The sequence below is a fragment of the Actinia tenebrosa genome, unplaced genomic scaffold (genome assembly GCF_029948245.1).
Source record: "Actinia tenebrosa isolate PJP-AT-01 unplaced genomic scaffold, QUT_ActTen_1.0 PGA_scaffold0__85_contigs__length_37466705, whole genome shotgun sequence".
NCBI lineage: Eukaryota > Metazoa > Cnidaria > Anthozoa > Actiniaria > Actiniidae > Actinia > Actinia tenebrosa.
The window spans coordinates 6,961,050-6,988,663 of NW_028292569.1; the positions used below are offsets into that span (position 1 = coordinate 6,961,050).

The 27,614-nt window shown below is 35.1% G+C and overlaps 2 protein-coding genes across 2 annotated transcripts; one reads left to right on the forward strand and one right to left on the reverse strand.

Moving 5' to 3' along the window:
* The first annotated feature begins 129 nt into the window (after positions 1-129).
* On the forward strand, positions 130-3,688 carry LOC116308720 (uncharacterized). Its single transcript, XM_031719202.2, has 2 exons — positions 130-914; positions 2,215-3,688. Exons 1-2 carry the CDS (start codon positions 854-856, stop codon positions 2,649-2,651), a joined length of 498 nt encoding a protein of 165 aa, XP_031575062.1. The 5' UTR covers positions 130-853; the 3' UTR covers positions 2,652-3,688.
* Positions 3,495-27,397, reverse strand: LOC116307716 (uncharacterized). The gene is made up of 3 exons (XM_031718049.2): positions 27,303-27,397; positions 24,588-25,546; positions 3,495-4,572 (listed from the first exon to the last, which is right to left on the reverse strand). The coding sequence occupies exons 1-3, from the start codon at positions 27,364-27,366 to the stop codon at positions 4,282-4,284; spliced, it is 1,314 nt and encodes a 437-aa protein (XP_031573909.1). The 5' UTR covers positions 27,367-27,397; the 3' UTR covers positions 3,495-4,281.
* Positions 27,398-27,614: the final 217 nt, after the last annotated feature.

The following is a 27,614-nucleotide window of genomic DNA, read 5'->3' on the forward strand; positions in this document are numbered from 1 at the left end:
TAAATACAGAAGAAGTAAGAAAGAAGAAAGAAGAAAGAAATAAAGAAAGAAGAAAGAAGAAGAAACGAAGAAAGAAAGAAGGAAGGAAGGAAGAAAAAAAGAAAGAAAGAAAGACAGAAAGAAAGAAAGAAAGAAAGAAAGAAAGAAAGAAAAAAAGAAAATAAGAAAGAAACGAAGAAAGCGCAAATGCTCCAATTCTCCAGCTGTTTTTTCAATGACATCACTAAAAGTCATATATTCGAAGTATGTGGTTTGGGCTTCCTGTGTCAAGGATTAAGGCACTTTATCTGAGAAGTGATGTAGAATGTATCGAATGACACGATATTACAAACTATTTTATCATTGGGCGGTAAGTAACATGATACAATTCAATCTACTATCAAATCTGTTACTGTTACAGAAGATTATACACCGTCTTAATTCCATTTCTGCTTCCAAAAACCCGAACTCTTAGCATATGGTTCATGAATAGACAATTTTTGGTATTCTATTCAAAAAACCAGTAGAGTGCAATACGTCCTTACGGTTGCTAAGCAATCGTTCCATTAATTGTGATTCGACGCGTGGATTTTGTCTGTTATTGCAGAAAACACGAGTCAGATTATCTCTCGTCTTGAAAGACAGAAAATATCTCACTCGAAACGCCTGATAAAACTACAATATACGTTTAGAATCCTAGTAAATACGTTCAAAAATTTTCAGATTGCTGTTGTAGGGACGAATTGGTTAGCACCGAGAATATACAGTAGCTTGGAAGTGCACTTATCGACGAAGTATTTCCCTCAAGCGTAAAGAAATATAAGGAAGCTCCTGATTAAAGACGGTTAAAGATCCTGCACTACCAACCACGACAATGAAGAGATTCTTGCAGTCTGCTTTGACCTTAGGTTTCTTTCTAGCTTTTCTTTACCGAGGTAAGTGAAAAAACCTATGTCCATAAACTATTTGTAAATATGTTTCACATAACAATGGCTTCCTGCGTGGAAAATATGTTTCTTAAGTTATTAAACAATTACAGAAACAGAATAAATGACTTTATTATTCGTCTACAAACACAAAGTTCTGTGTAGTAGATTTATTTGCTAAAATTACGAGAGTGGTTTCGCGAGGATTTCAGTATTAAGTAAACAATGTTTTGGACTTGAACACAATTAATATTTCATAATCTGTGACTCTGAAAATTGCAATATAACAAATATAGAACTCATTTTATTATCGATGAGGTTAGTTAATAATCCCTTGAGTATTTTAAAACTGTAAAAGGAAACCAAGCGATAAATACTGAGGGGAAAACGTTTTTACAGCTTTGACTATTCGAATGGCCTTATAATAGTTCCAAGTTAATTTTTAACCAAATAAATCGCCTTTTTCAACATAAAAAAAAATCATTTGAATTTTCTGCTATTTATTAACGCTTTTTTCTTAATACTTTTGAAAACATTTTAAACATTGGTTGTTCTTTCGTCTTACTATAAATATCAAGCTACAGATCTGGTAAAACCTTACCAGATTTAGCCTATTGGTAATCAAATTTTAACTCCAAGAAGGTGCGCACGATATTTTTCAATACTGTTTTTGATTGGTGTTGATAAGAGAGGCGGATTTTTGTGATTTCAGTCCTATATGAAGTGTAACCTTTGTATCTTATTAAACCTTGGTGATGCATTGAGTAGTACTTGAAGTGCACTTAAGGTTAGAAGTCAGACGGGGAGTTTATTGGTGATTGGTGATTTGAGTTCCGTGGTGTATTTATAGCCACCTCACGTAGTATGAAGAACATGTTCTAGTGTTTTATTGCATTGTTTGATCCATTCATCTCATCTATCCTCCCATCCCATCTATTTCATTCACTCTTCCATCCATCCCTCCATCCATCCATCCCTCCCTGCCTCCCTCCCTCCCTCCCTCCCTCCTTCCATCCCTCACTCCTCCCTCCCTCCCTCCCTCCATCCATCCCTCCATCCATCCATCCCTCCATCCCTCCATCCTTCCATCCATCCCTCCATCCTTCCATCCATCCATCCATCCATCCATCCATCAACTCTTCCATCCATCCATCCATCCATCCATCCATCCATCCATCCATCCATCCATCCATCCATCCATCCATCCATCCATCCATCAACTCTTCCATCCATCCACTCTTCGATCCGTCCATCCATCCATACGTCCATTATATATATCCATATATTTTACTATTGTCCTTTCAAACAGCGTCAGCCCTTAAGTGCCTTAAGTGCTTCTCCTACAAGTCCACCCAAGACTGTAACGAACGAATGGCCTCAGTTACCTGCGACGAAGGCTTCGATCGCTGCAGCAACACGACAGTAGAACTCTACGCTGCATTCATGAACGAAGCGATCGTCGGCTACCAACTCGACTGCGCCAGACAAATCGAATGCCAAGAGAATAAGTGTGCCCGTCACTTTGGTATTAATATGGGAATCCAAAACTACCGGAAATGCGTCATATCCTGTTGCCAAGACAACCTATGTCCTTTTAGTCCAAACATCACCACACTGCGGCCACCGTCCAACGAAAATGACGTGGGAGGCCCTGCCAAAGGTGCACGAGGAGGGGTAGGAAGAGTAGTTATTGCTTCTTCGATGCTCGGGATAATTCTTGGAATTCATTCCCTGGTGATCTCTTAAGATAGAAACTTTTTTTCATGGTGTGGACTTCCTGTGGGATATTTAACCGAGGAGTCCAAAAGACTGGGACGAGCAATGAATGTTTTCTAAATTTATGATTTTGTTTAAAAAAAGTTGAAGTTGGCCTTTTTCGCTGGCGTTTCTCTTGCATTGGGATCCCTGTATAATAGAGACTTGCTCCGTCGTTCGCTGACTCTTTCGGTCGGATATCTACACACCACAGGTAGCCCGGTAATGCAGCAAGCGAGAAACCCAAAGCAAAGAGATACGTCGGTGAAGGAAGCTAATGTAAATAAACGTGACTTAAAATAACTTCATAGTAATCTTACATATTAGTTACTCAAACGTTTTCTGATTGGCTGGTCTTTATTCCAACATGGCGTGCACGGTGTACGAAAATGGGTTATATAAGAAGTCTAGAGTTAAGAAAATACCTTGAGTAAATCCTTCAAGATTTCCTCTATTTAGCGTACAAAGTTTGTTCACGCTAAATTTTGGTCTCCTCATAGCCACGTGACTATGTTCCAGGTGGAATTTTCGTTTGTGCATGACGTCATAGCCGCCATCTTGGATGAATTTAACAAAAGCATTGTCAAATAATTCTTTTGTTGTATCAACCAACATATTGTTGTTTTACTCTGCAAACCTTTTTTATGGATAGTACGTCATAAAAATAGTAAAATTCAAAGGGACGTATTGTTTTGATAAAATAAATATTAATATTAATAATATATTAATAACATTTTAATAATATTTAATGCTAACTTGTTTAACATTTATTTTTATCTTAAATATTTTTAACGTCTCAATCACGAGTATAGCACGTGATCAGCACGTGATAAAAGCAATTATGGTTTACCTTTAAAATAATTTTCAGTCAAATATGATTAACACAAGACGTGTTGACTTTCAAAGTCACGCCTTCGGAATTGTCACGTTTTATAGCACTGTTACAGATCACGTGACAATTGATCTCTCGTATCTTAAATTAGCTCTTTGTAGTTTGCTTGAAAATTACACTGACAATATTGAACTCATTTCTTGTCTTATAACTTTGAATTGTTGACGTAAAGACAACGAAAGTCTTCCGGAAGTCTTCCGAGTTCTGACAGTATATTTTCATTTTTTCATTCATTCTTTTCCCAAAAAAAACCCGCAAATCTCTTTCTTGTTCTTGTTGTTGAGTCGTCAATTCATTAATGATAAAGTTGTAGTCACGTGCATGCTGACGTCACACTTATCAATGAACCCCAAAACGATACGACTGAAAAACGTCTGCGCAGTTCTGAATCCGTATGCAAATTAGTCAAAACATGACTTTCAAACATGCCTGATAAATTGGACTTCACAAAATGCCAAAACTTAGTGTCCATGCTTGAAACTTAAGTCTAATTCTTTCATATTGTGTTTGTTAATACAGTATCTTGGTCTGACAAAAGTATACTCTCGAACTTTTTTGTATACTTGGAGAAAACAAGCATTTATTTTCTCACTCAAACTCTTCAAAATTCTTAGAAAACGTGCTGAAGTGCACGCATGCGCAAACGTTTTACTCTAGTGTCCCCCAAAACATCTCATAATAAACGAAACCTTGTGAATCTCCATAGACATAAAATCCGTTTAAAAGAATTCAGCTCATCAATTTCCATGCAAAGAACTTGATTGAAAAAAGCGCCATCAATATTGACATATTTCCAACTAAAGGAACCTGAGCCTGCGATATCGCTTGCGCTGAGATTTTAGGGCTTGCAGTTGGTGCAAAGTTATTACACAGATCTCCTTGGCAACAATTAACGAGGCAGTTCTTGAGTCCCAGACCTTTACTCTTCAGGATATCGGATAGTTTATCACAGCGTGACGAGGTGGCGTTACAGTCCATGTCACGCACAGCACAATCCATCCATTCACCAGTATCTATCTCCTGTAAAAATACAATCGATTTTTTTCCTTCGAATAATTATTCATAATTTATTTATCTATGTTATTAATAATTTATATTCATACTTTCTTTCAGATACAATTACCCCTCTCACTGAAGTTATTATTATTAGTGAAATCAAATCATCAGCCAAAATCGATCAAAACCACGGACTATAGTCCATGCTTTTTGCCCAAAAATGACCAAAAATGACCTACTTTTCATTCCTCATAAATTATGCATATCTTTAAAAAAGGTGTGACAATGGGCCAAAATCGATCAAACCATGGATTATAGTCCATGCTTTTTGCCCAAAAATGACCAAAAATGACCTATTTTGCATCCCTCATAAATAATGCATATCTTTAAAAAAGTTGTGAAAATGGGCCAAAATCGATTAAAACCATGGGCTTTAGTCCATGCTTTTAGCCCCAAAATGACCTATTTTGCATCCCTCATAAATAATGCACATCTTTAAAAAAGGTGTGAAAATGGGCCAAAATCGATAAAACCATGGATTATAGTCCATGCTTTTTCCCAAAAACGACCAAAAATGACCTATTTTGCATCCCTCATAAATAATGCATATTTTTAAAAAAGGTGTGAAAATAGTCCAAAATCGATCAAAGCCATGGGCTATAGTCCATGCTTTTTGCCCAAAAATAACCAAAAATGATCTATTTTGCATCCCTCATAAATAATGCATGTCTTTAAAAAAGGTGTGAAAATGGCCCAAAATCGATCAAAACCATGGATTATAGTCCATGCTTTTTGCCCAAAAATAACCAAAAATGACCTACTTTTCATGCCTCATAAATAATGCATATTTTTACAAAAGGGGTGAAAATGGTCCAAAATCGATCAAAACCATGGGCTATAGTCCATGCTTTTTGCCCAAAAATGACCTATTTTGCATATCTCATAAATAATGCATATCTTCCCAAAAAGTGTGAAAATGGCACAAAGTCAATCAAAACCATGGGCTATAGTCCATGCTTTTTGTCCAAGAATAACCTATTTTGCATCCCTCATAAATAATGCATATCTTTAGAAAAGGTGTGAAAATGGGCCAAAATCGATCAAACCATGGATTATAGTCCATGCTTTTTCCCAAAAAATACCAAAAATGACCTATTTTGCATCCCTCATAAATAATGCATGTTTTTAAAAAAGGTGTGAAAATAGTCCAAAATCGATCAAAGCCATGGGCTATAGTCCATGCTTTTTGCCCAAAAATAACCAAAAATGATCTATTTTGCATCCCTCATAAATAATGCATGTCTTTAAAAAAGGTGTGAAAATGGGCCAAAATTGATCAAAACCATGGGCTATAGTCCATGCTTTTTGCCCAAAAATGACCTATTTTGCATCCCTCATAAATAATGCATACGTTTACAAAAGGTGTGAAAATGGGCCAAAATCGATCAAAACCATGGGCTATAGTCCATGCTTTTTGTCCAAAAATAACCAAAAATGACCTACTTTTCAAGCCTCATAAATAATGCATATCTTTAAAAAAGGTGTGAAAATGGGCCAAAATCGATCAAAACCATGGGCTATAGTCTATGCTTTTTGCCCAAAATGACTTATTTTTCATCCTTCATGAAAAATGCATATCTTCCCAAAAGGTGTGAAAATGGACCAAAATCGACCAAAACCATGGGCTATAGTCCATGCTTTTTGCCCAAAATGACCTATTTTGCATCCTTCATGAATAATGCATATCTTCCCAAAAGGTGTGAAAATGGACCAAAATCGACCAAAACCATGGGCTATAGTTCATGCTTTTTGACCAAAATGACTTATTTTTCATCCTTCATGAATAATGCATATCTTTAAAAAAGGTGTGAAAATGGGCCAAAATCGATCAAAACCATGGGCTATAGTCCATGCTTTTTGCCCAAAAATGAACAAAAATGAACTATTTTGCATCCCTCATAAATAATGCATATCTTTAAAAAAGGTGTGAAAATGGGCCAAAATCCATCAAAACCATGGGCTATAGTTCATGCTTTTTGACCAAAATGACTTATTTTTCATCCTTCATGAATAATGCATATCTTTAAAAAAGGTGTGAAAATGGGCCAAAATCGATCAAAACCATGGGCTATAGTCCATGCTTTTTGCCCAAAAATGAACAAAAATGAACTATTTTGCATCCCTCATAAATAATGCATATCTTTAAAAAAGGTGTGAAAATGGGCCAAAATCGATCAAAACCATGGGCTATAGCCCATGCTTTTTGGCCAAAAATGACCAAAAATGACCTATTTTGCATCCCTCATAAATAATGCATATCTTTAAAAAATGTGTGAAAATGGGCCAAAATCCATCAAAACCATGAGCTATAGTCCATGCTTTTTGCCCAAAAATGACCAATTTTGCATCCCTCATAATTAATGCATATTTTTAGAAAAGGTGTGAAAATGGGCCAAAATCGATCAAAACCATGGGCTATAGTCCATGCTTTTTGCCCAAAAATGACCAAAAATGAACTATTTTGCATCCCTCATAAATAATGCATATCTTTAAAAAAGGTGTGAAAATGGGCCAAAATCGATCAAAACCATGGGCTATAGTCCATGCTTTTTGCTCAAAAATGACCAAAAATGACCTATTTAGCATCCCTCATAAATAATGCATATCTTTAAAAAAGGTGTGAAAATGGGCCAAAATCAATCAAAACCATGGATTATAGTCCATGCTTTTTGCCCAAAAATAACCAAAAATGACCTACTTTTCAAGCCTCATAAATAATGCATATCTTTAAAAAAGGTGTGAAAATGGGCCAAAATCGATCAAAACCATGGGCTATAGTCCATGCTTTTTGCCCAAAAATGACCTATTTTGCATCCCTCATAAATAATGCATACGTTTACAAAAGGTGTGAAAATGGGCCAAAATCGATCAAACCCATGGGCTATAGTCCATGCTTTTTGCACAAAAATGACCTATTTTGCATCCCTCATAAATAATGCATATGTTTAAAAAAGGTGTGAAAATGGGCCAAAATCGATCAAAACCATGGGCTATAGTCCATTCTTTTTGCCCAAGAATGATCTATTTTGCATATCTCATAAATAATGCATATCTTCCCAAAAGGTTAGAAAATGGGCCAAAATCGATCAAAACCATGGGCTATAGTCCATGCTTTTTGCCCAAAAATGACCAAAAATGACCTATTTTGCATCCCTCATAAATAATGCATATGTTTACAAAAGGTGTGAAAATGGTCCAAAATCGATCAAAACCATGGGCTATAGTCCATGCTTTTTGCCCAAAAATGAACAAAAATGAACTATTTTGCATCCCTCATAAATAATGCATATCTTTAAAAAAGGTGTGAAAATGGGCCAAAATCCATCAAAACCATGGGCTATAGTTCATGCTTTTTGACCAAAATGACTTATTTTTCATCCTTCATGAATAATGCATATCTTTAAAAAAGGTGTGAAAATGGGCCAAAATCGATCAAAACCATGGGCTATAGTCCATGCTTTTTGCCCAAAAATGAACAAAAATGAACTATTTTGCATCCCTCATAAATAATGCATATCTTTAAAAAAGGTGTGAAAATGGGCCAAAATCGATCAAAACCATGGGCTATAGTCCATGCTTTTTGGCCAAAAATGACCAAAAATGACCTATTTTGCATCCCTCATAAATAATGCATATCTTTAAAAAAAGTGTGAAAATGGGCCAAAATCCATCAAAACCATGAGCTATAGTCCATGCTTTTTGCCCAAAAATGACCAATTTTGCATCCCTCATAATTAATGCATATTTTTAGAAAAGGTGTGAAAATGGGCCAAAATCGATCAAAACCATGGGCTATAGTCCATGCTTTTTGCCCAAAAATGACCAAAAATGACCTATTTTGCATCCCTCATAAATAATGCATATCTTTAAAAAAGGTGTGAAAATGGGCCAAAATCGATCAAAACCATGGGCTATAGTCCATGCTTTTTGCCCAAAAATGACCAAAAATGACCTATTTTGCATCCCTCATAAATAATGCATATCTTTAAAAAAGGTGTGAAAATGGGCCAAAATCAATCAAAACCATGGATTATAGTCCATGCTTTTTGCTCAAAAATAACCAAAAATGACCTACTTTTCAAGCCTCATAAATAATGCATATCTTTAAAAAAGGTGTGAAAATGGGCCAAAATCGATCAAAACCATGGGCTATAGTCCATGCTTTTTGCCCAAAAATGACCTATTTTGCATCCCTCATAAATAATGCATACGTTTACAAAAGGTGTGAAAATGGGCCAAAATCGATCAAACCCATGGGCTATAGTCCATGCTTTTTGCCCAAAAACGACCAAAAATGACCTATTTTGCATCCCTCATAAATAATGCATATGTTTACAAAAGGTGTGAAAATGGGCCAAAATCGATCAAAACCATGGGCTATAGTCCATTCTTTTTGCCCAAGAATGATCTATTTTGCATATCTCATAAATAATGCATATCTTACCAAAAGGTTAGAAAATGGGCCAAAATCGATCAAAACCATGGGCTATAGTCCATGCTTTTTGCCCAAAAATGACCAAAAATGACCTATTTAGCATCCCTCATAAATAATGCATATCTTTAAAAAAGGTGTGAAAATGGGCCAAAATCAATCAAAACCATGGATTATAGTCCATGCTTTTTGCTCAAAAATAACCAAAAATGACCTACTTTTCAAGCCTCATAAATAATGCATATCTTTAAAAAAGGTGTGAAAATGGGCCAAAATCGATCAAAACCATGGGCTATAGTCCATGCTTTTTGCCCAAAAATGACCTATTTTGCATCCCTCATAAATAATGCATACGTTTACAAAAGGTGTGAAAATGGGCCAAAATCGATCAAACCCATGGGCTATAGTCCATGCTTTTTGCCCAAAAACGACCAAAAATGACCTATTTTGCATCCCTCATAAATAATGCATATGTTTACAAAAGGTGTGAAAATGGGCCAAAATCGATCAAAACCATGGGCTATAGTCCATTCTTTTTGCCCAAGAATGACCTATTTTGCATATCTCATAAATAATGCATATCTTCCCAAAAGGTGAGAAAATGGCCCAAAATCAATCAAAACCATGGGCTATAGTCCATGCTTTTTGCCCAAAAATGACCAAAAATGACCTATTTTGCATCCCTCATAAATAATGCATATGTTTACAAAAGGTGTGAAAATGGTCCAAAATCGATCAAAACCATGGGCTATAGTCCATGCATTTTGGCCAAAAATGACCAAAAATGACCTATTTTGCATCCCTCATAAATAATGCATATGTTTACAAAAGGTGTGAAAATGGGCCAAAATCGATCAAAACCATGGATTATAGTCCATGCTTTTTGCCCAAAAATGACCAAAAATGACCTACTTTTCATGTGTCATAAACAATGCATATCTTTAAAAAAGGTGTGAAAATGGGCAAAAATCGATCAAAACCATGGCCTATAGTCCATGCTTTTTGCACAAAAATGACCTATTTTGCATCCCTCATAAATAATGCATATCTTTAAAAAAGGTGTGAAAATGGACCAAAATCGATCAAAACCATAGGCTATAGTCCATGCTTTTTCTCAAAAATGACCAAAAATGACCTATTTTGCATCCCTCATAAATAATGCATATCTTTAAAAAAGGTGTGAAAATGGGCCAAAATCGATGAAAACCATGGGCTATAGTCCATGCTTTTTGCACGAAAATGACCTACTTTTCATCCCTCATAAATAATGCATATTTTTACAAAAGGTATGAAAATGGTCCAAAATCGATCAAAACCATGGGCTATAGTCCATGCTTTTTGCGCAAGAATGACCAAAAATGACCTATTTTGCATCCCTCATAAATAATGCATATCTTTAAAAAAGGTGTGAAAATGGGCCAAAATCGATCAAAACCATGGATTATAGTCCATGCTTTTTGCCCAAAAATAACCAAAAATGACCTACTTTTCAAGCCTCATAAATAATGCATATCTTTAAAAAAGGTGAGAAAATGGCCCAAAATCAATCAAAACCATGGGCTATAGTCCATGCTTTTTGCCCAAAAATGACCTATTTTGCATATCTCATAAATAATGCATATCTTCACAAAAGGTGTGAAAATGGTCCAAAATCGATCAAAACCATGGGCTATAGTCCATGCTTTTTGCCCAAAAATGACCAAAAATGACCAATTTTGCATCCCTCATAATTAATGCATATTTTTAGAAAAGGTGTGAAAATGGGCCAAAATCGATCAAAACCATGGGCTATAGTCCATGCTTTTTGCTCAAAAATGACCAAAAATGAACTATTTTGCATCCCTCATAAATAATGCATATCTTTAAAAAAGGTGTGAAAATGGTCCAAAATCGATCAAAACCATGGGCTATAGTCCATGCTTTTTGCCCAAGAATGAACAAAAATGAACTACTTTTCATCCCTCATAAATAATGCATATTTTTAGAAAAGGTGTGAAAATGGGCCAAAATCGATCAAAACCATGGGCTATAGTCCATGCTTTTTGCCCAAAAATGACCAAAAATGAACTATTTTGCATCCCTCATAAATAATGCATATCTTTAAAAAAGGTGTGAAAATGGGCCAAAATCGATCAAAACCATGGGCTATAGTCCATGCTTTTTGCTCAAAAATGACCAAAAATGACCTATTTAGCATCCCTCATAAATAATGCATATCTTTAAAAAAGGTGTGAAAATGGGCCAAAATCAATCAAAACCATGGATTATAGTCCATGCTTTTTGCTCAAAAATAACCAAAAATGACCTACTTTTCAAGCCTCATAAATAATGCATATCTTTAAAAAAGGTGTGAAAATGGGCCAAAATCGATCAAAACCATGGGCTATAGTCCATGCTTTTTGCCCAAAAATGACCTATTTTGCATCCCTCATAAATAATGCATACGTTTACAAAAGGTGTGAAAATGGGCCAAAATCGATTAAACCCATGGGCTATAGTCCATGCTTTTTGCCCAAAAACGACCAAAAATGACCTATTTTGCATCCCTCATAAATAATGCATATGTTTACAAAAGGTGTGAAAATGGGCCAAAATCGATCAAAACCATGGGCTATAGTCCATTCTTTTTGCCCAAGAATGACCTATTTTGCATATCTCATAAATAATGCATATCTTCCCAAAAGGTGAGAAAATGGCCCAAAATCAATCAAAACCATGGGCTATAGTCCATGCTTTTTGCCCAAAAATGACCAAAAATGACCTATTTTGCATCCCTCATAAATAATGCATATGTTTACAAAAGGTGTGAAAATGGTCCAAAATCGATCAAAACCATGGGCTATAGTCCATGCATTTTGGCCAAAAATGACCAAAAATGACCTATTTTGCATCCCTCATAAATAATGCATATGTTTACAAAAGGTGTGAAAATGGGCCAAAATCGATCAAAACCATGGATTATAGTCCATGCTTTTTGCCCAAAAATGACCAAAAATGACCTATTTTTCATGTGTCATAAAGAATGCATATCTTTAAAAAAGGTGTGAAAATGGGCAAAAATCGATCAAAACCATGGCCTATAGTCCATGCTTTTTGCTCAAAAATGACCTATTTTGCATATCTCATAAATAATGCATATCTTTACAAAACGTGAGAAAATGGCCCAAAATCAATCAAAGCCATGGGCTATAGTCCATGCTTTTTGCCCAAGAACGACCAAAAATGACCTATTTTGCATCCCTCATAAATAATGCATATCTTTAAAAAAGGTGTGAAAATGGACCAAAATCGATCAAAACCATAGGCTATAGTCCATGCTTTTTCTCAAAAATGACCAAAAATGACCTATTTTGCATCCCTCATAAATAATGCATATCTTTAAAAAAGGTGTGAAAATGGGCCAAAATCGATGAAAACCATGGGCTATAGTCCATGCTTTTTGCACGAAAATGACCTACTTTTCATCCCTCATAAATAATGCATATTTTTACAAAAGTTGTGAAAATGGTCCAAAATCGATCAAAACCATGGGCTATAGTCCATGCTTTTTGCGCAATAATGACCAAAAATGACCTATTTTGCATCCCTCATAAATAATGCATATCTTTAAAAAAGTTGTGAAAATGGGCCAAAATCGATCAAAACCATGGGCTTTAGTCCATGCTTTTAGCCCCAAAATGACCTATTTTGCATCCCTCATAAATAATGCACATCTTTAAAAAAGGTGTGAAAATGGGCCAAAATCGATCAAACCATGGATTATAGTCCATGCTTTTTCCCAAAAACGACCAAAAATGACCTATTTTGCATCCCTCATAAATAATGCATATTTTTAAAAAAGGTGTGAAAATAGTCCAAAATCGATCAAAGCCATGGGCTATAGTCCATGCTTTTTGCCCAAAAATAACCAAAAATGATCTATTTTGCATCCCTCATAAATAATGCATGTCTTTAAAAAAGGTGTGAAAATGGCCCAAAATCGATCAAAACCATGGATTATAGTCCATGCTTTTTGCCCAAAAATAACCAAAAATGACCTACTTTTCATCCCTCATAAATAATGCATATTTTTACAAAAGTTGTGAAAATGGTCCAAAATCGATCAAAACCATGGGCTATAGTCCATGCTTTTTGCCCAAAAATGACCTATTTTGCATATCTCATAAATAATGCATATCTTCCCAAAAAGTGTGAAAATGGCACAAAGTCAATCAAAACCATGGGCTATAGTCCATGCTTTTTGTCCAAGAATAACCTATTTTGCATCCCTCATAAATAATGCATATCTTTAGAAAAGGTGTGAAAATGGGCCAAAATCGATCAAACCATGGATTATAGTCCATGCTTTTTCCCAAAAACGACCAAAAATGACCTATTTTGCATCCCTCATAAATAATGCATGTTTTTAAAAAAGGTGTGAAAATAGTCCAAAATCGATCAAAGCCATGGGCTATAGTCCATGCTTTTTGCCCAAAAATAACCAAAAATGATCTATTTTGCATCCCTCATAAATAATGCATGTCTTTAAAAAAGGTGTGAAAATGGGCCAAAATCGATCAAAACCATGGGCTATAGTCTATGCTTTTTGCCCAAAATGACCTATTTTGCATCCTTCATGAAAAATGCATATCTTCCTAAAAGGTGTGAAAATGGACCAAAATCGACCAAAACCATGGGCTATAGTCTGCTTTTTGCCCAAAATGACCTATTTTGCATCCTTCATGAATAATGCATATCTTCACAAAAGGTGTGAAAATGGACCAAAATCGACCAAAACCATGGGCTATAGTTCATGCTTTTTGACCAAAATTACATATTTTTCATCCTTAATGAATAATGCATATCTTTAAAAAAGGTGTGAAAATGGGCCAAAATCGATCAAAACCATGGGCTATAGTCCATGCTTTTTGCCCAAAAATGAACAAAAATGAACTATTTTGCATCCCTCATAAATAATGCATATCTTTAAAAAAGGTGTGAAAATGGGCCAAAATCGATCAAAACCATGGGCTATAGCCCATGCTTTTTGGCCAAAAATGACCAAAAATGACCTATTTTGCATCCCTCATAAATAATGCATATCTTTAAAAAAGGTGTGAAAATGGGCCAAAATCCATCAAAACCATGGGCTATAGTCCATGCTTTTTGCCCAAAAATGACCAATTTTGCATCCCTCATAATTAATGCATATTTTTAAAAAAGGTGTGAAAATGGGCCAAAATCGATCAAAACCATGGGCTATAGTCCATGCTTTTTGCCCAAAAATGACCAAAAATGACCTATTTTGCATCCCTCATAAATAATGCATATTTTTAAAAAAGGTGTGAAAATAGTCCAAAATCGATCAAAGCCATGGGCTATAGTCCATGCTTTTTGCCCAAAAATAACCAAAAATGATCTATTTTGCATCCCTCATAAATAATGCATGTCTTTAAAAAAGGTGTGAAAATGGCCCAAAATCGATCAAAACCATGGATTATAGTCCATGCTTTTTGCCCAAAAATAACCAAAAATGACCTACTTTTCATGCCTCATAAATAATGCATATTTTTACAAAAGGGGTGAAAATGGTCCAAAATCGATCAAAACCATGGGCTATAGTCCATGCTTTTTGCCCAAAAATGACCTATTTTGCATATCTCATAAATAATGCATATCTTCCCAAAAAGTGTGAAAATGGCACAAAGTCAATCAAAACCATGGGCTATAGTCCATGCTTTTTGTCCAAGAATAACCTATTTTGCATCCCTCATAAATAATGCATATCTTTAGAAAAGGTGTGAAAATGGGCCAAAATCGATCAAACCATGGATTATAGTCCATGCTTTTTCCCAAAAACGACCAAAAATGACCTATTTTGCATCCCTCATAAATAATGCATATATTTAAAAAAGGTGTGAAAATAGTCCAAAATCGATCAAAGCCATGGGCTATAGTCCATGCTTTTTGCCCAAAAATAACCAAAAATGATCTATTTTGCATCCCTCATAAATAATGCATGTCTTTAAAAAAGGTGTGAAAATGGGCCAAAATCGATCAAAACCATGGGCTATAGTCCATGCTTTTTGCCAAAAATGACGTATTTTGCATCCTTCATGAATAATGCATATCTTCCCAAAAGGTGTGAAAATGGACCAAAATCGACCAAAACCATGGGCTATAGTCTGCTTTTTGCCCAAAATGACCTATTTTGCATCCTTCATTAATAATGCATATCTTCCCAAAAGGTGTGAAAATGGACCAAAATCGACCAAAACCATGGGCTATAGTTCATGCTTTTTGACCAAAATGACTTATTTTTCATCCTTCATGAATAATGCATATCTTTAAAAAAGGTGTGAAAATGGGCCAAAATCGATCAAAACCATGGGCTATAGTCCATGCTTTTTGCCCAAAAATGAACAAAAATGAACTATTTTGCATCCCTCATAAATAATGCATATCTTTAAAAAAGGTGTGAAAATGGGCCAAAATCGATCAAAACCATGGGCTATAGTCCATGCTTTTTGGCCAAAAATGACCAAAAATGACCTATTTTGCATCCCTCATAAATAATGCATATCTTTAAAAAAGGTGTGAAAATGGGCCAAAATCAATCAAAACCATGGGCTATAGTCCATGCTTTTTGCCCAAAAATGACCAATTTTGCATCCCTCATAATTAATGCATATTTTTAGAAAAGGTGTGAAAATGGGCCAAAATCGATCAAAACCAAGGGCTATAGTCCATGCTTTTTGCCCAAAAATGACCAAAAATGAACTATTTTGCATCCCTCATAAATAATGCATATCTTTAAAAAAGGTGTGAAAATGGGCCAAAATCGATCAAAACCATGGGCTATAGTCCATTCTTTTTGCCCAAGAATGACCTATTTTGCATATCTCATAAATAACGCATATCTTCCCAAAAGGTTAGAAAATGGCCCAAAATCAATCAAAACCATGGGCTATAGTCCATGCTTTTTGCCCAAAAATGACCAAAAATGACCTATTTTGCATCCCTCATAAATAATGCATATGTTTACAAAAGGTGTAAAAATGGTCCAAAATCGATCAAAACCATGGGCTATAGTCCATGCATTTTGGCCAAAAATGACCAAAAATGACCTATTTTGCATCCCTCATAAATAATGCATATGTTTACAAAAGGTGTGAAAATGGGCCAAAATCGATCAAAACCATGGATTATAGTCCATGCTTTTTGCCCAAAAATGACCAAAAATGACCTACTTTTCATGTGTCATAAACAATGCATATCTTTAAAAAAGGTGTGAAAATGGGCAAAAAATCGATCAAAACCATGGCCTATAGTCCATGCTTTTTGCTCAAAAATGACCTATTTTGCATATCTCATAAATAATGCATATCTTTACAAAACGTGAGAAAATGGCCCAAAATCAATCAAAGCCATGTGCTATAGTCCATGCTTTTTGCCCAAGAACGACCAAAAATGACCTATTTTGCATCCCTCATAAATAATGCATATCTTTAAAAAAGGTGTGAAAATGGACCAAAATCGATCAAAACCATAGGCTATAGTCCATGCTTTTTCTCAAAAATGACCAAAAATGACCTATTTTGCATCCCTCATAAATAATGCATATCTTTAAAAAAGGTGTGAAAATGGGCCAAAATCGATGAAAACCATGGGCTATAGTCCATGCTTTTTGCACGAAAATGACCTGCTTTTCATCCCTCATAAATAATGCATATTTTTACAAAAGTTGTGAAAATGGTCCAAAATCGATCAAAACCATGGGCTATAGTCCATGCTTTTTGCGCAAGAATGACCAAAAATGACCTATTTTGCATCCCTCATAAATAATGCATATCTTTAAAAAAGTTGTGAAAATGGGCCAAAATCGATCAAAACCATGGGCTTTAGTCCATGCTTTTAGCCCCAAAATGACCTATTTTGCATCCCTCATAAATAATGCACATCTTTAAAAAAGGTGTGAAAATGGGCCAAAATCGATCAAACCATGGATTATAGTCCATGCTTTTTCCCAAAAACGACCAAAAATGACCTATTTTGCATCCCTCATAAATAATGCATATTTTTAAAAAAGGTGTGAAAATTGTCCAAAATCGATCAAAGCCATGGGCTATAGTCCATGCTTTTTGCCCAAAAATAACCAAAAATGATCTATTTTGCATCCCTCATAAATAATGCATTTCTTTAAAAAAGGTGTGAAAATGGCCCAAAATCGCTCAAACCCATGGCCTATAGTCCATGCTTTTTGCCCAAAAATTACCAAAAATGACCTATTTTTCATGCCTCATAAATAATGCATATTTTTACAAAAGGGGTGAAAATGGTCCAAAATCGATCAAAACCATGGGCTATAGTCCATGCTTTTTGCCCAAAAATGACCTATTTTGCATATCTCATAAATAATGCATATCTTCCCAAAAAGTGTGAAAATGGCACAAAGTCAATCAAAACCATGGGCTATAGTCCATGCTTTTTGTCCAAGAATAACCTATTTTGCATCCCTCATAAATAATGCATATCTTTAGAAAAGGTGTGAAAATGGGCCAAAATCGATCAAACCATGGATTATAGTCCATGCTTTTTCCCAAAAACGACCAAAAATGACCTATTTTGCATCCCTCATAAATAATGCATGTTTTTAAAAAAGGTGTGAAAATAGTCCAAAATCGATCAAAGCCATGGGCTATAGTCCATGCTTTTTGCCCAAAAATAACCAAAAATGATCTATTTTGCATCCCTCATAAATAATGCATGTCTTTAAAAAAGGTGTGAAAATGGGCCAAAATCGATCAAAACCATGGGCTATAGTCTATGCTTTTTGCCCAAAATGACCTATTTTGCATCCTTCATGAAAAATGCATATCTTCCTAAAAGGTGTGAAAATGGACCAAAATCGAACAAAACCATGGGCTATAGTCTGCTTTTTGCCCAAAATGACCTATTTTGCATCCTTCATGAATAATGCATATCTTCCCAAAAGGTGTGAAAATGGACCAAAATCGACCAAAACCATGGGCTATAGTTCATGCTTTTTGACCAAAATGACTTATTTTTCATCGTTCATGAATAATGCATATCTTTAAAAAAGGTGTGAAAATGGGCCAAAATCGATCAAAACCATGGGCTATAGTCCATGCTTTTTGCCCAAAAATGAACAAAAATGACCTATTTTGCATCCCTCATAAATAATGCATATCTTTAAAAAAGGTGTGAAAATGGGCCAAAATCAATCAAAACCATGGGCTATAGTCCATGCTTTTTGCCCAAAAATGACCAATTTTGCATCCCTCATAATTAATGCATATTTTTAGAAAAGGTGTGAAAATGGGCCAAAATCGATCAAAACCATGGGCTATAGTCCATGCTTTTTGCCCAAAAATGACCAAAAATGAACTATTTTGCATCCCTCATAAATAATGCATATCTTTAAAAAAGGTGTGAAAATGGGCCAAAATCGATCAAAACCATGGGCTATAGTCCATGCTTTTTGCTCAAAAATGACCAAAAATGACCTATTTAGCATCCCTCATAAATAATGCATATCTTTAAAAAAGGTGTGAAAATGGGCCAAAATCAATCAAAACCATGGATTATAGTCCATGCTTTTTGCTCAAAAATAACCAAAAATGACCTACTTTTCAAGCCTCATAAATAATGCATATCTTTAAAAAAGGTGTGAAAATGGGCCAAAATCGATCAAAACCATGGGCTATAGTCCATGCTTTTTGCCCAAAAATGACCTATTTTGCATCCCTCATAAATAATGCATACGTTTACAAAAGGTGTGAAAATGGGCCAAAATCGATCAAACCCATGGGCTATAGTCCATGCTTTTTGCCCAAAAACGACCAAAAATGACCTATTTTGCATCCCTCATAAATAATGCATATGTTTACAAAAGGTGTGAAAATGGGCCAAAATCGATCAAAACCATGGGCTATAGTCCATGCTTTTTGCCCAAAAATGACCTATTTTGCATATCTCATAAATAATGCATATCTTCCCAAAAGGTTAGAAAATGGGCCAAAATCGATCAAAACCATGGGCTATAGTCCATGCTTTTTGCCCAAAAATGACCAAAAATGACCTATTTTGCATCCCTCATAAATAATGCATATGTTTACAAAAGGTGTGAAAATGGTCCAAAATCGATCAAAACCATGGGCTATAGTCCATGCATTTTGGCCAAAAATGACCAAAAATGACCTATTTTGCATCCCTCATAAATAATGCATATGTTTACAAAAGGTGTGAAAATGGGCCAAAATCGATCAAAACCATGGATTATAGTCCATGCTTTTTGCCCAAAAATGACCAAAAATGACCTATTTTGCATCCCTCATAAATAATGCATATCTTTAAAAAAGGTGTGAAAATGGGCCAAAATCCATCAAAACCATGGATTATAGTCCATGCTTTTTGCTCAAAAATAACCAAAAATGACCTACTTTTCAAGCCTCATAAATAATGCATATCTTTAAAAAAGGTGTGAAAATGGGCCAAAATCGATCAAAACCATGGGCTATAGTCCATGCTTTTTGCCCAAAAATGACCTATTTTGCATCCCTCATAAATAATGCATACGTTTACAAAAGGTGTGAAAATGGGCCAAAATCGATCAAACCCATGGGCTATAGTCCATGCTTTTTGCCCAAAAACGACCAAAAATGACCTATTTTGCATCCCTCATAAATAATGCATATGTTTACAAAAGGTGTGAAAATGGGCCAAAATCGATCAAAACCATGGGCTATAGTCCATTCTTTTTGCCCAAGAATGACCTATTTTGCATATCTCATAAATAACGCATATCTTCCCAAAAGGTTAGAAAATGGCCCAAAATCAATCAAAACCATGGGCTATAGTCCATGCTTTTTGCCCAAAAATGACCAAAAATGACCTATTTTGCATCCCTCATAAATAATGCATATGTTTACAAAAGGTGTGAAAATGGTCCAAAATCGATCAAAACCATGGGCTATAGTCCATGCATTTTGGCCAAAAATGACCAAAAATGACCTATTTTGCATCCCTCATAAATAATGCATATGTTTACAAAAGGTGTGAAAATGGGCCAAAATCGATCAAAACCATGGATTATAGTCCATGCTTTTTGCCCAAAAATGACCAAAAATGACCTACTTTTCATGAGTCATAAAAAATGCATATCTTTAAAAAAGGTGTGAAAATGGGCAAAAATCGATCAAAACCATGGCCTATAGTCCATGCTTTTTGCTCAAAAATGACCTATTTTGCATATCTCATAAATAATGCATATCTTTACAAAACGTGAGAAAATGGCCCAAAATCAATCAAAGCCATGGGCTATAGTCCATGCTTTTTGCCCAAGAACGACCAAAAATGACCTATTTTGCATCCCTCATAAATAATGCATATCTTTAAAAAAGGTGTGAAAATGGACCAAAATCGATCAAAACCATAGGCTATAGTCCATGCTTTTTCTCAAAAATGACCAAAAATGACCTCTTTTGCATCCCTCATAAATAATGCATATCTTTAAAAAAGGTGTGAAAATGGGCCAAAATCGATCAAAACCATGGGCTATAGTCCATGCTTTTTGCACGAAAATGACCTACTTTTCATCCCTCATAAATAATGCATATTTTTACAAAAGTTGTGAAAATGGTCCAAAATCGATCAAAACCATGGGCTATAGTCCATGCTTTTTGCGCAAGAATGACCAAAAATGACCTATTTTGCATCCCTCATAAATAATGCATATCTTTAAAAAAGGTGTGAAAATGGGCCAAAATCGATCAAAACCATGGATTATAGTCCATGCTTTTTGCCCAAAAATAACCAAAAATGACCTACTTTTCAAGCCTCATAAATAATGCATATCTTTAAAAAAGGTGAGAAAATGGCCCAAAATCAATCAAAACCATGGGCTATAGTCCATGCTTTTTGCCCAAAAATGACCTATTTTGCATATCTCATAAATAATGCATATCTTCCCAAAAGGTGTGAAAATGGTCCAAAATCGATCAAAACCATGGGCTATAGTCCATGCTTTTTGCCCAAAAATGACCAAAAATGACCAATTTTGCATCCCTCATAATTAATGCATATGTTTACAAAAGGTGTGAAAATGGGCCAAAATCGATCAAACCCATGGGCTATAGTCCATGCTTTTTGCACAAAAATGACCTATTTTGCATCCCTCATAAATAATGCATATCTTTAAAAAAGGTGTGAAAATGGGCCAAAATCGATCAAAACCATGGGCTATAGTCCATGCTTTTTGCCCAAAAATGACCAAAAATGAACTATTTTGCATCCCTCATAAATAATGCATATCTTTAAAAAAGGTGTGAAAATGGGCCAAAATCGATCAAAACCATGGGCTATAGTCCATGCTTTTTGCCCAAAAATGAACAAAAATGAACTACTTTTCATCCCTCATAAATAATGCATATTTTTACAAAAGGTGTGAAAATGGGCCAAAATCGATCAAAACCATGGGCTATAGTCCATGCTTTTTGCCAAAAAATGACCAAAAATGACCTATTTTGCATCCCTCATAAATAATGCATATCTTTAAAAAAGGTGTGAAAATGGGCCAAAATCCATCAAAACCATGGGCTATAGTCCATGCTTTTTGCCCAAAAATGACCAATTTTGCATCCCTCATAATTAATGCATATTTTTAAAAAAGGTGTGAAAATGGGCCAAAATCGATCAAAACCATGGGCTATAGTCCATGCTTTTTGCCCAAAAATGACCAAAAATGAACTATTTTGCATCCCTCATAAATAATGCATATCTTTAAAAAAGGTGTGAAAATGGGCCAAAATCGATCAAAACCATGGGCTATAGTCCATGCTTTTTGCTCAAAAATGACCAAAAATGACCTATTTAGCATCCCTCATAAATAATGCATATCTTTAAAAAAGGTGTGAAAATGGGCAAAAATCGATCAAAACCATGGATTATAGTCCATGCTTTTTGTCCTAAAATAACCAAAAATGACCTACTTTTCAAGCCTCATAAATAATGCATATCTTTAAAAAAGGTGTGAAAATGGGCCAAAATCGATCAAAACCATGGGCTATAGTCCATGCTTTTTGCCCAAAAATGACCTATTTTGCATCCCTCATAAATAATGCATACGTTTACAAAAGGTGTGAAAATGGGCCAAAATCAATCAAACCCATGGGCTATAGTCCATGCTTTTTGCCCAAAAACGACCAAAAATGACCTATTTTGCATCCCTCATAAATAATGCATATCTTTACAAAAGGTGTGAAAATGGGCCAAAATCGATCAAAACCATGGGCTATAGTCCATCCTTTTTGCCCAAAAATGACCTATTTTGCATATCTCATAAATAACGCATATCTTCCCAAAAGGTTAGAAAATGGCCCAAAATCAATCAAAACCATGGGCTATAGTCCATGCTTTTTGCCCAAAAATGACCAAAAATGACCTATTTTGCATCCCTCATAAATAATGCATATGTTTACAAAAGGTGTGAAAATGGTCCAAAATCGATCAAAACCATGGGCTATAGTCCATGCATTTTGGCCAAAAATGACCAAAAATGACCTATTTTGCATCCCTCATAAATAATGCATATGTTTACAAAAGGTGTGAAAATGGGCCAAAATCGATCAAAACCATGGATTATAGTCCATGCTTTTTGCCCAAAAATGACCAAAAATGACCTACTTTTCATGTGTCATAAACAATGCATATCTTTAAAAAAGGTGTGAAAATGGGCAAAAATCGATCAAAACCATGGCCTATAGTCCATGCTTTTTGCTCAAAAATGACCTATTTTGCATATCTCATAAATAATGCATATCTTTACAAAACGTGAGAAAATGGCCCAAAATCAATCAAAGCCATGGGCTATAGTCCATGCTTTTTGCCCAAGAACGACCAAAAATGACCTATTTTGCATCCCTCATAAATAATGCATATCTTTAAAAAAGGTGTGAAAATGGACCAAAATCGATCAAAACCATGGGCTATAGTCCATGCTTTTTCTCAAAAATGACCAAAAATGACCTATTTTGCATCCCTCATAAATAATGCATATCTTTAAAAAAGGTGTGAAAATGGGCCAAAATCGATGAAAACCATGGGCTATAGTCCATGCTTTTTGCACGAAAATGACCTACTTTTCATCCCTCATAAATAATGCATATTTTTACAAAAGTTGTGAAAATGGTCCAAAATCGATCAAAACCATGGGCTATAGTCCATGCTTTTTGCTCAAAAATGACCAAAAATGACCTATTTTGCATCCCTCATAAATAATGCATATCTTTAAAAAAGGTGTGAAAATGGGCCAAAATCGATCAAAACCATGGATTATAGTCCATGCTTTTTGCCCAAAAATAACCAAAAATGACCTACTTTTCAAGCCTCATAAATAATGCATATCTTTAAAAAAGGTGTAAAAATGGGCCAAAATCGATCAAAACCATGGGCTATAGTCCATGCTTTTTGCCCAAAAATGACCTATTTTGCATATCTCATAAATAATGCATATCTTCCCAAAAGGTGTGAAAATGGTCCAAAATCGATCAAAACCATGGGCTATAGTCCATGCTTTTTGCCCAAAAATGACCAAAAATGACCAATTTAGCATCCCTCATAATTAATGCATATTTTTAGAAAAGGTGTGAAAATGGGCCAAAATCGATCAAAACCATGGGCTATAGTCCATGCTTTTTGCTCAAAAATGACCAAAAATGAACTATTTTGCATCCCTCATAAATAATGCATATCTTTAAAAAAGGTGTGAAAATGGGCCAAAATCGATCAAAACCATGGGCTATAGTCCATGCTTTTTGCTCAAAAATGACCAAAAATGAACTATTTTGCATCCCTCATAAATAATGCATATCTTTAAAAAAGGTGTGAAAATGGGCCAAAATCGATCAAAACCATGGGCTATAGTCCATGCTTTTTGCCCAAGAATGAACAAAAATGAACTACTTTTCATCCCTCATAAATAATGCATATTTTTACAAAAGGTGTGAAAATGGGCCAAAATCGATCAAAACCATGGGCTATAGTCCATGCTTTTTGCCAAAAAATGACCAAAAATGACCTACTTTTCATCCCTCATAAATAATGCATATTTTTATAAAAGGTGTAAAAATGGTCCAAAATCGATCAAAACCATGGGCTATAGTCCATGCTTTTTGCCAAAAAATGACCAAAAATGACCTACTTTTCATCCCTCATAAATAATGCATATTTTTACAAAAGGTGTGAAAATGGTCCAAAATCGATCAAAACCATGGGCTATAGTCCATGCTTTTTGTCCAAGAATAACCTATTTTGCATCCCTCATAAATAATGCATATCTTCCCAAAAGGTGAGAAAATGGCCCAAAATCGATTATTTTGTTTTATTTGATTGCCTGGAAATCCATTTTTTGTTAAATTGACAGTTTTGGAAGAAAAAAGAAAAAAAAAAGTAGTTGACTAACTTTGTTCTTACATTTACGGGATTTTTTTTCCAATGGGCTATAAAGAAAGGTATGTAACATTTGTTTAAAAAGAAACCTTTTAAATACCTTGTTGGTCGTAGCATTGGTAATAGATGCCGTCATGGTCAAGCAACTGTCATATTCATCGTACCCAGTCTCACAGGTCCTCGCGGTTGCGTTCTTCCTGCACATAGCACCAAACACTTCCGGTCTACACTCATAGCACTTTATCGGGGTTGACTCTGACGGAGTCGTCTTCTTTGCAGGTGCAGTCCTTCGAGTCTTTGTAGTTTTTAACCGACTGCTGACTTCTACAGGACGAGTTGGATTAAAGTTGTTACAGAAGTTACTTCTACAGCAATACCCATTGCAAGTTGCCATTTGTTTTCCTTCGTTCACGAAGAGCTTATTTTCGACGTCTATACAGTGTTGTTTGATGTTGCAGTTAATTTCAGCCAATCCGCAGCCTCGATACGCCACTTCAATGCTTTTGTTGTCCGCAAGAGTACCTGTGATGGTCACACAAGAGTCGTATTCCATCCCACATCGTGCAACTGACGGTAGAAGGTGACAACTATCGAGATCACTTCCCTCTTGGCAGTAGAAACAGTTGATACCCGTCGCCGGCGTAAAGTCGTACTCCTCAACTTCGTCATCGGTTGTCATAGGATCGCCGATTGTTCGGTAGACTCTCCTCGTGCTTCGGGCGACTCTCGGGATAGGAATAGTCTGCATTCCTTCCGTAGGAGTTGTTGAGAAGGGTATTGCGTTACACATGTCACTGTCACAGCACTTTGCGTTACATTTTGTCGTATCGAAATTTCTAATAGTTTTCAAGGCTATATTACAGAGTCGTGTTGCGTTACAAACGCCATTGTCACACATTCCTTGAGTCAGTGTTAGTTTTTGCCTTGTTATTCGGTTAAATCCTGCTAGACCAATGAGAACACAGCTTTGGTATTCACTAGCCTCAGGCTTACACGTCCTTGCCTTGCCCTTGGTTGGGTCTTCATCCTCAGTCCACTGGTAGCACTTCAAGGCTAATACTTTTAACGAAAATACAATAAAAGTAGGTCTATAAGACAGACAGACAGACTGACAGACACTGAGATAGATACTGAGACAGATACTGAGACAGACGCTGAGACAGACACTGAGATAGACACTGAGACAGACACTGAGACAGACACTGAGATAGACACTGAGATAGACACTGAGACAGACACTGAGACAGACACTGAGACAGACACTGAGACAGACACTGAGACAGACACTGAGACAGACACTGAGACAGACACTGAGACAGACACTGAGACAGACACTGAGACAGACATGAAAACAGACATTAGCCCTTTGCTATATTACGTATTTAAGTTTAACGATCAGTAAAAATGGCCGTTCTGTTCACACGGCGCAACAATATTCATGTGTAAATCAGCTATTTATTCATTGTAATTATTATTTTATGATAAAAAGTTAGATATTTTTCCCATTCTATTCCCTTTCATCCTATTTTCAATATGATTTCTTTCCTAATTATATTTTTTACATAACGCAGCCATCTTGGCGGTTCAAAATGGCGGACATACTTGGCCGAAAGGAAATGTGACAAGTCTCACTTGGAAGAATTCAAAGCTTACGTAAGGAAACCAGAAGTCATTAATTATTAACAATAATTGATAAAGATAAGTACATTTAATCATATTTTATTCCTAGGAAAAGATAAATAATACGATCAACTGACCGCAAGCATAACTCATTCAAATTTTTGAGACGTACCTTCTCGTGGGCTTAGGAATTTAAACTTAAAAATAAAAAATTAAATTAAAAAAAACTCGGATTTAAAAAAAAATTATAAAAAAATATTAATCGCTCAAGCTAAGATTAAGATTAAAATCATATTACGTTCGGCCCTAAAGATTTACTGATTGAAAAAAGGAAAGATAGCAATTATTCCACTAGGACATTCAGGTTTCCTGATAATTTCCTCGTCTAAATTCCACTTCGTTCCATCTCTATTACTCTTTAATTTAAAGAATAATCCTACAAACTTAAATAAAATATTGTCTTTCAACACCCTTATAAATAAGTGCCTTTATATTGTAGTAAAATATATGAAAAACTGGGGAAAAATTGATTATACGTTGGTAGTTTTTTTTTTTTTCCTGTTTTAAAAACAAGGACTTTAAAATCACACATACCAGAATCAGATAAAAAAATATTCTTTAAAAACATTTTTTCTTTCTTGTCACGAAAAAAAAACTGTAGATGATATATTCCTTGTCATTTATGTAAGATTTTACATAAAAAATATTGATACAAATTTTTAAACGATTTGCGAAATGTTTTATATTTTGAGATGGAATCTAAACACTGGGGATAATGATTTTTCAGTTGCAAAAACATGGTATATTTTTACCAGATTCTCTCATTTAAAAAAATGTCACAAATGAAAACCAGCATTCAAAGGTCTAAATTTGTATACTTTAAAGAAAGATGAATAAAATAAAGCTTTAGTCTTCAGTTGTCAACCACGCCAAAGCTTTCGTAGCGAAAGATTTTTGCATTCAATTCTGTTTAAGTTTCTTTTTAATTCTTCGTCTTTCTAGGCCAAAAAGACACAGAAAAATAAATTTGTACAACTAAAAAGAAACATCCTTTTTGGTAGCCATGTTTGCCTTTTTTATTGTTATAAAAGTGTAAGAATATAAAGTGACTTTTAAGTTGTTATTTTAAGTGAGAAATATCTGTATCTAAAAGCAAAATAATTATATAATTATTTTATCAAGTTTTACTTCTTACCTGAATTGAAAACTCCAAGAGTGAATAACGTAGCAAAGATGAGAGAAATCCTCATGCTTTTCATCGCTTACCGAAGTAAAAAGCGTAATAAAGACAAACGAAGATTTTGTAGTATGTGGAAGATTAATTTGACTTTCATTCATTAAGTACTAATAAAAGTTTTATGAGAAAAAAACGAACTAAACCGCAATAAATTATTATCTCTGTTGTTCTTTCACAAGCCGCTTTTTGGCGACCAGCGAGTAGATTCATCATCATGTTTAATTTTTAACTATCTAAAGAGCTGAAACCACTTGGCAATAAAGAGCTAAA

Coding starts and splice junctions, on each gene's coding strand:
- LOC116307716 (XM_031718049.2), bottom strand. CDS start 27,366: ATGAAAAGCATGAGGATTTCTCTCATCTTTGCTACGTTATTCACTCTT. Junction 25,547..27,302: donor TCTTGGAGTTTTCAATTCAG/GTAAGAAGTAAA, acceptor TTTCGTTAAAAG/TATTAGCCTTGAAGTGCTAC. Junction 4,573..24,587: donor CCAATGCTACGACCAACAAG/GTATTTAAAAGG, acceptor GTATTTTTACAG/GAGATAGATACTGGTGAATG.
- LOC116308720 (XM_031719202.2), top strand. CDS start 854: ATGAAGAGATTCTTGCAGTCTGCTTTGACCTTAGGTTTCTTTCTAGCT. Junction 915..2,214: donor TCTAGCTTTTCTTTACCGAG/GTAAGTGAAAAA, acceptor CCTTTCAAACAG/CGTCAGCCCTTAAGTGCCTT.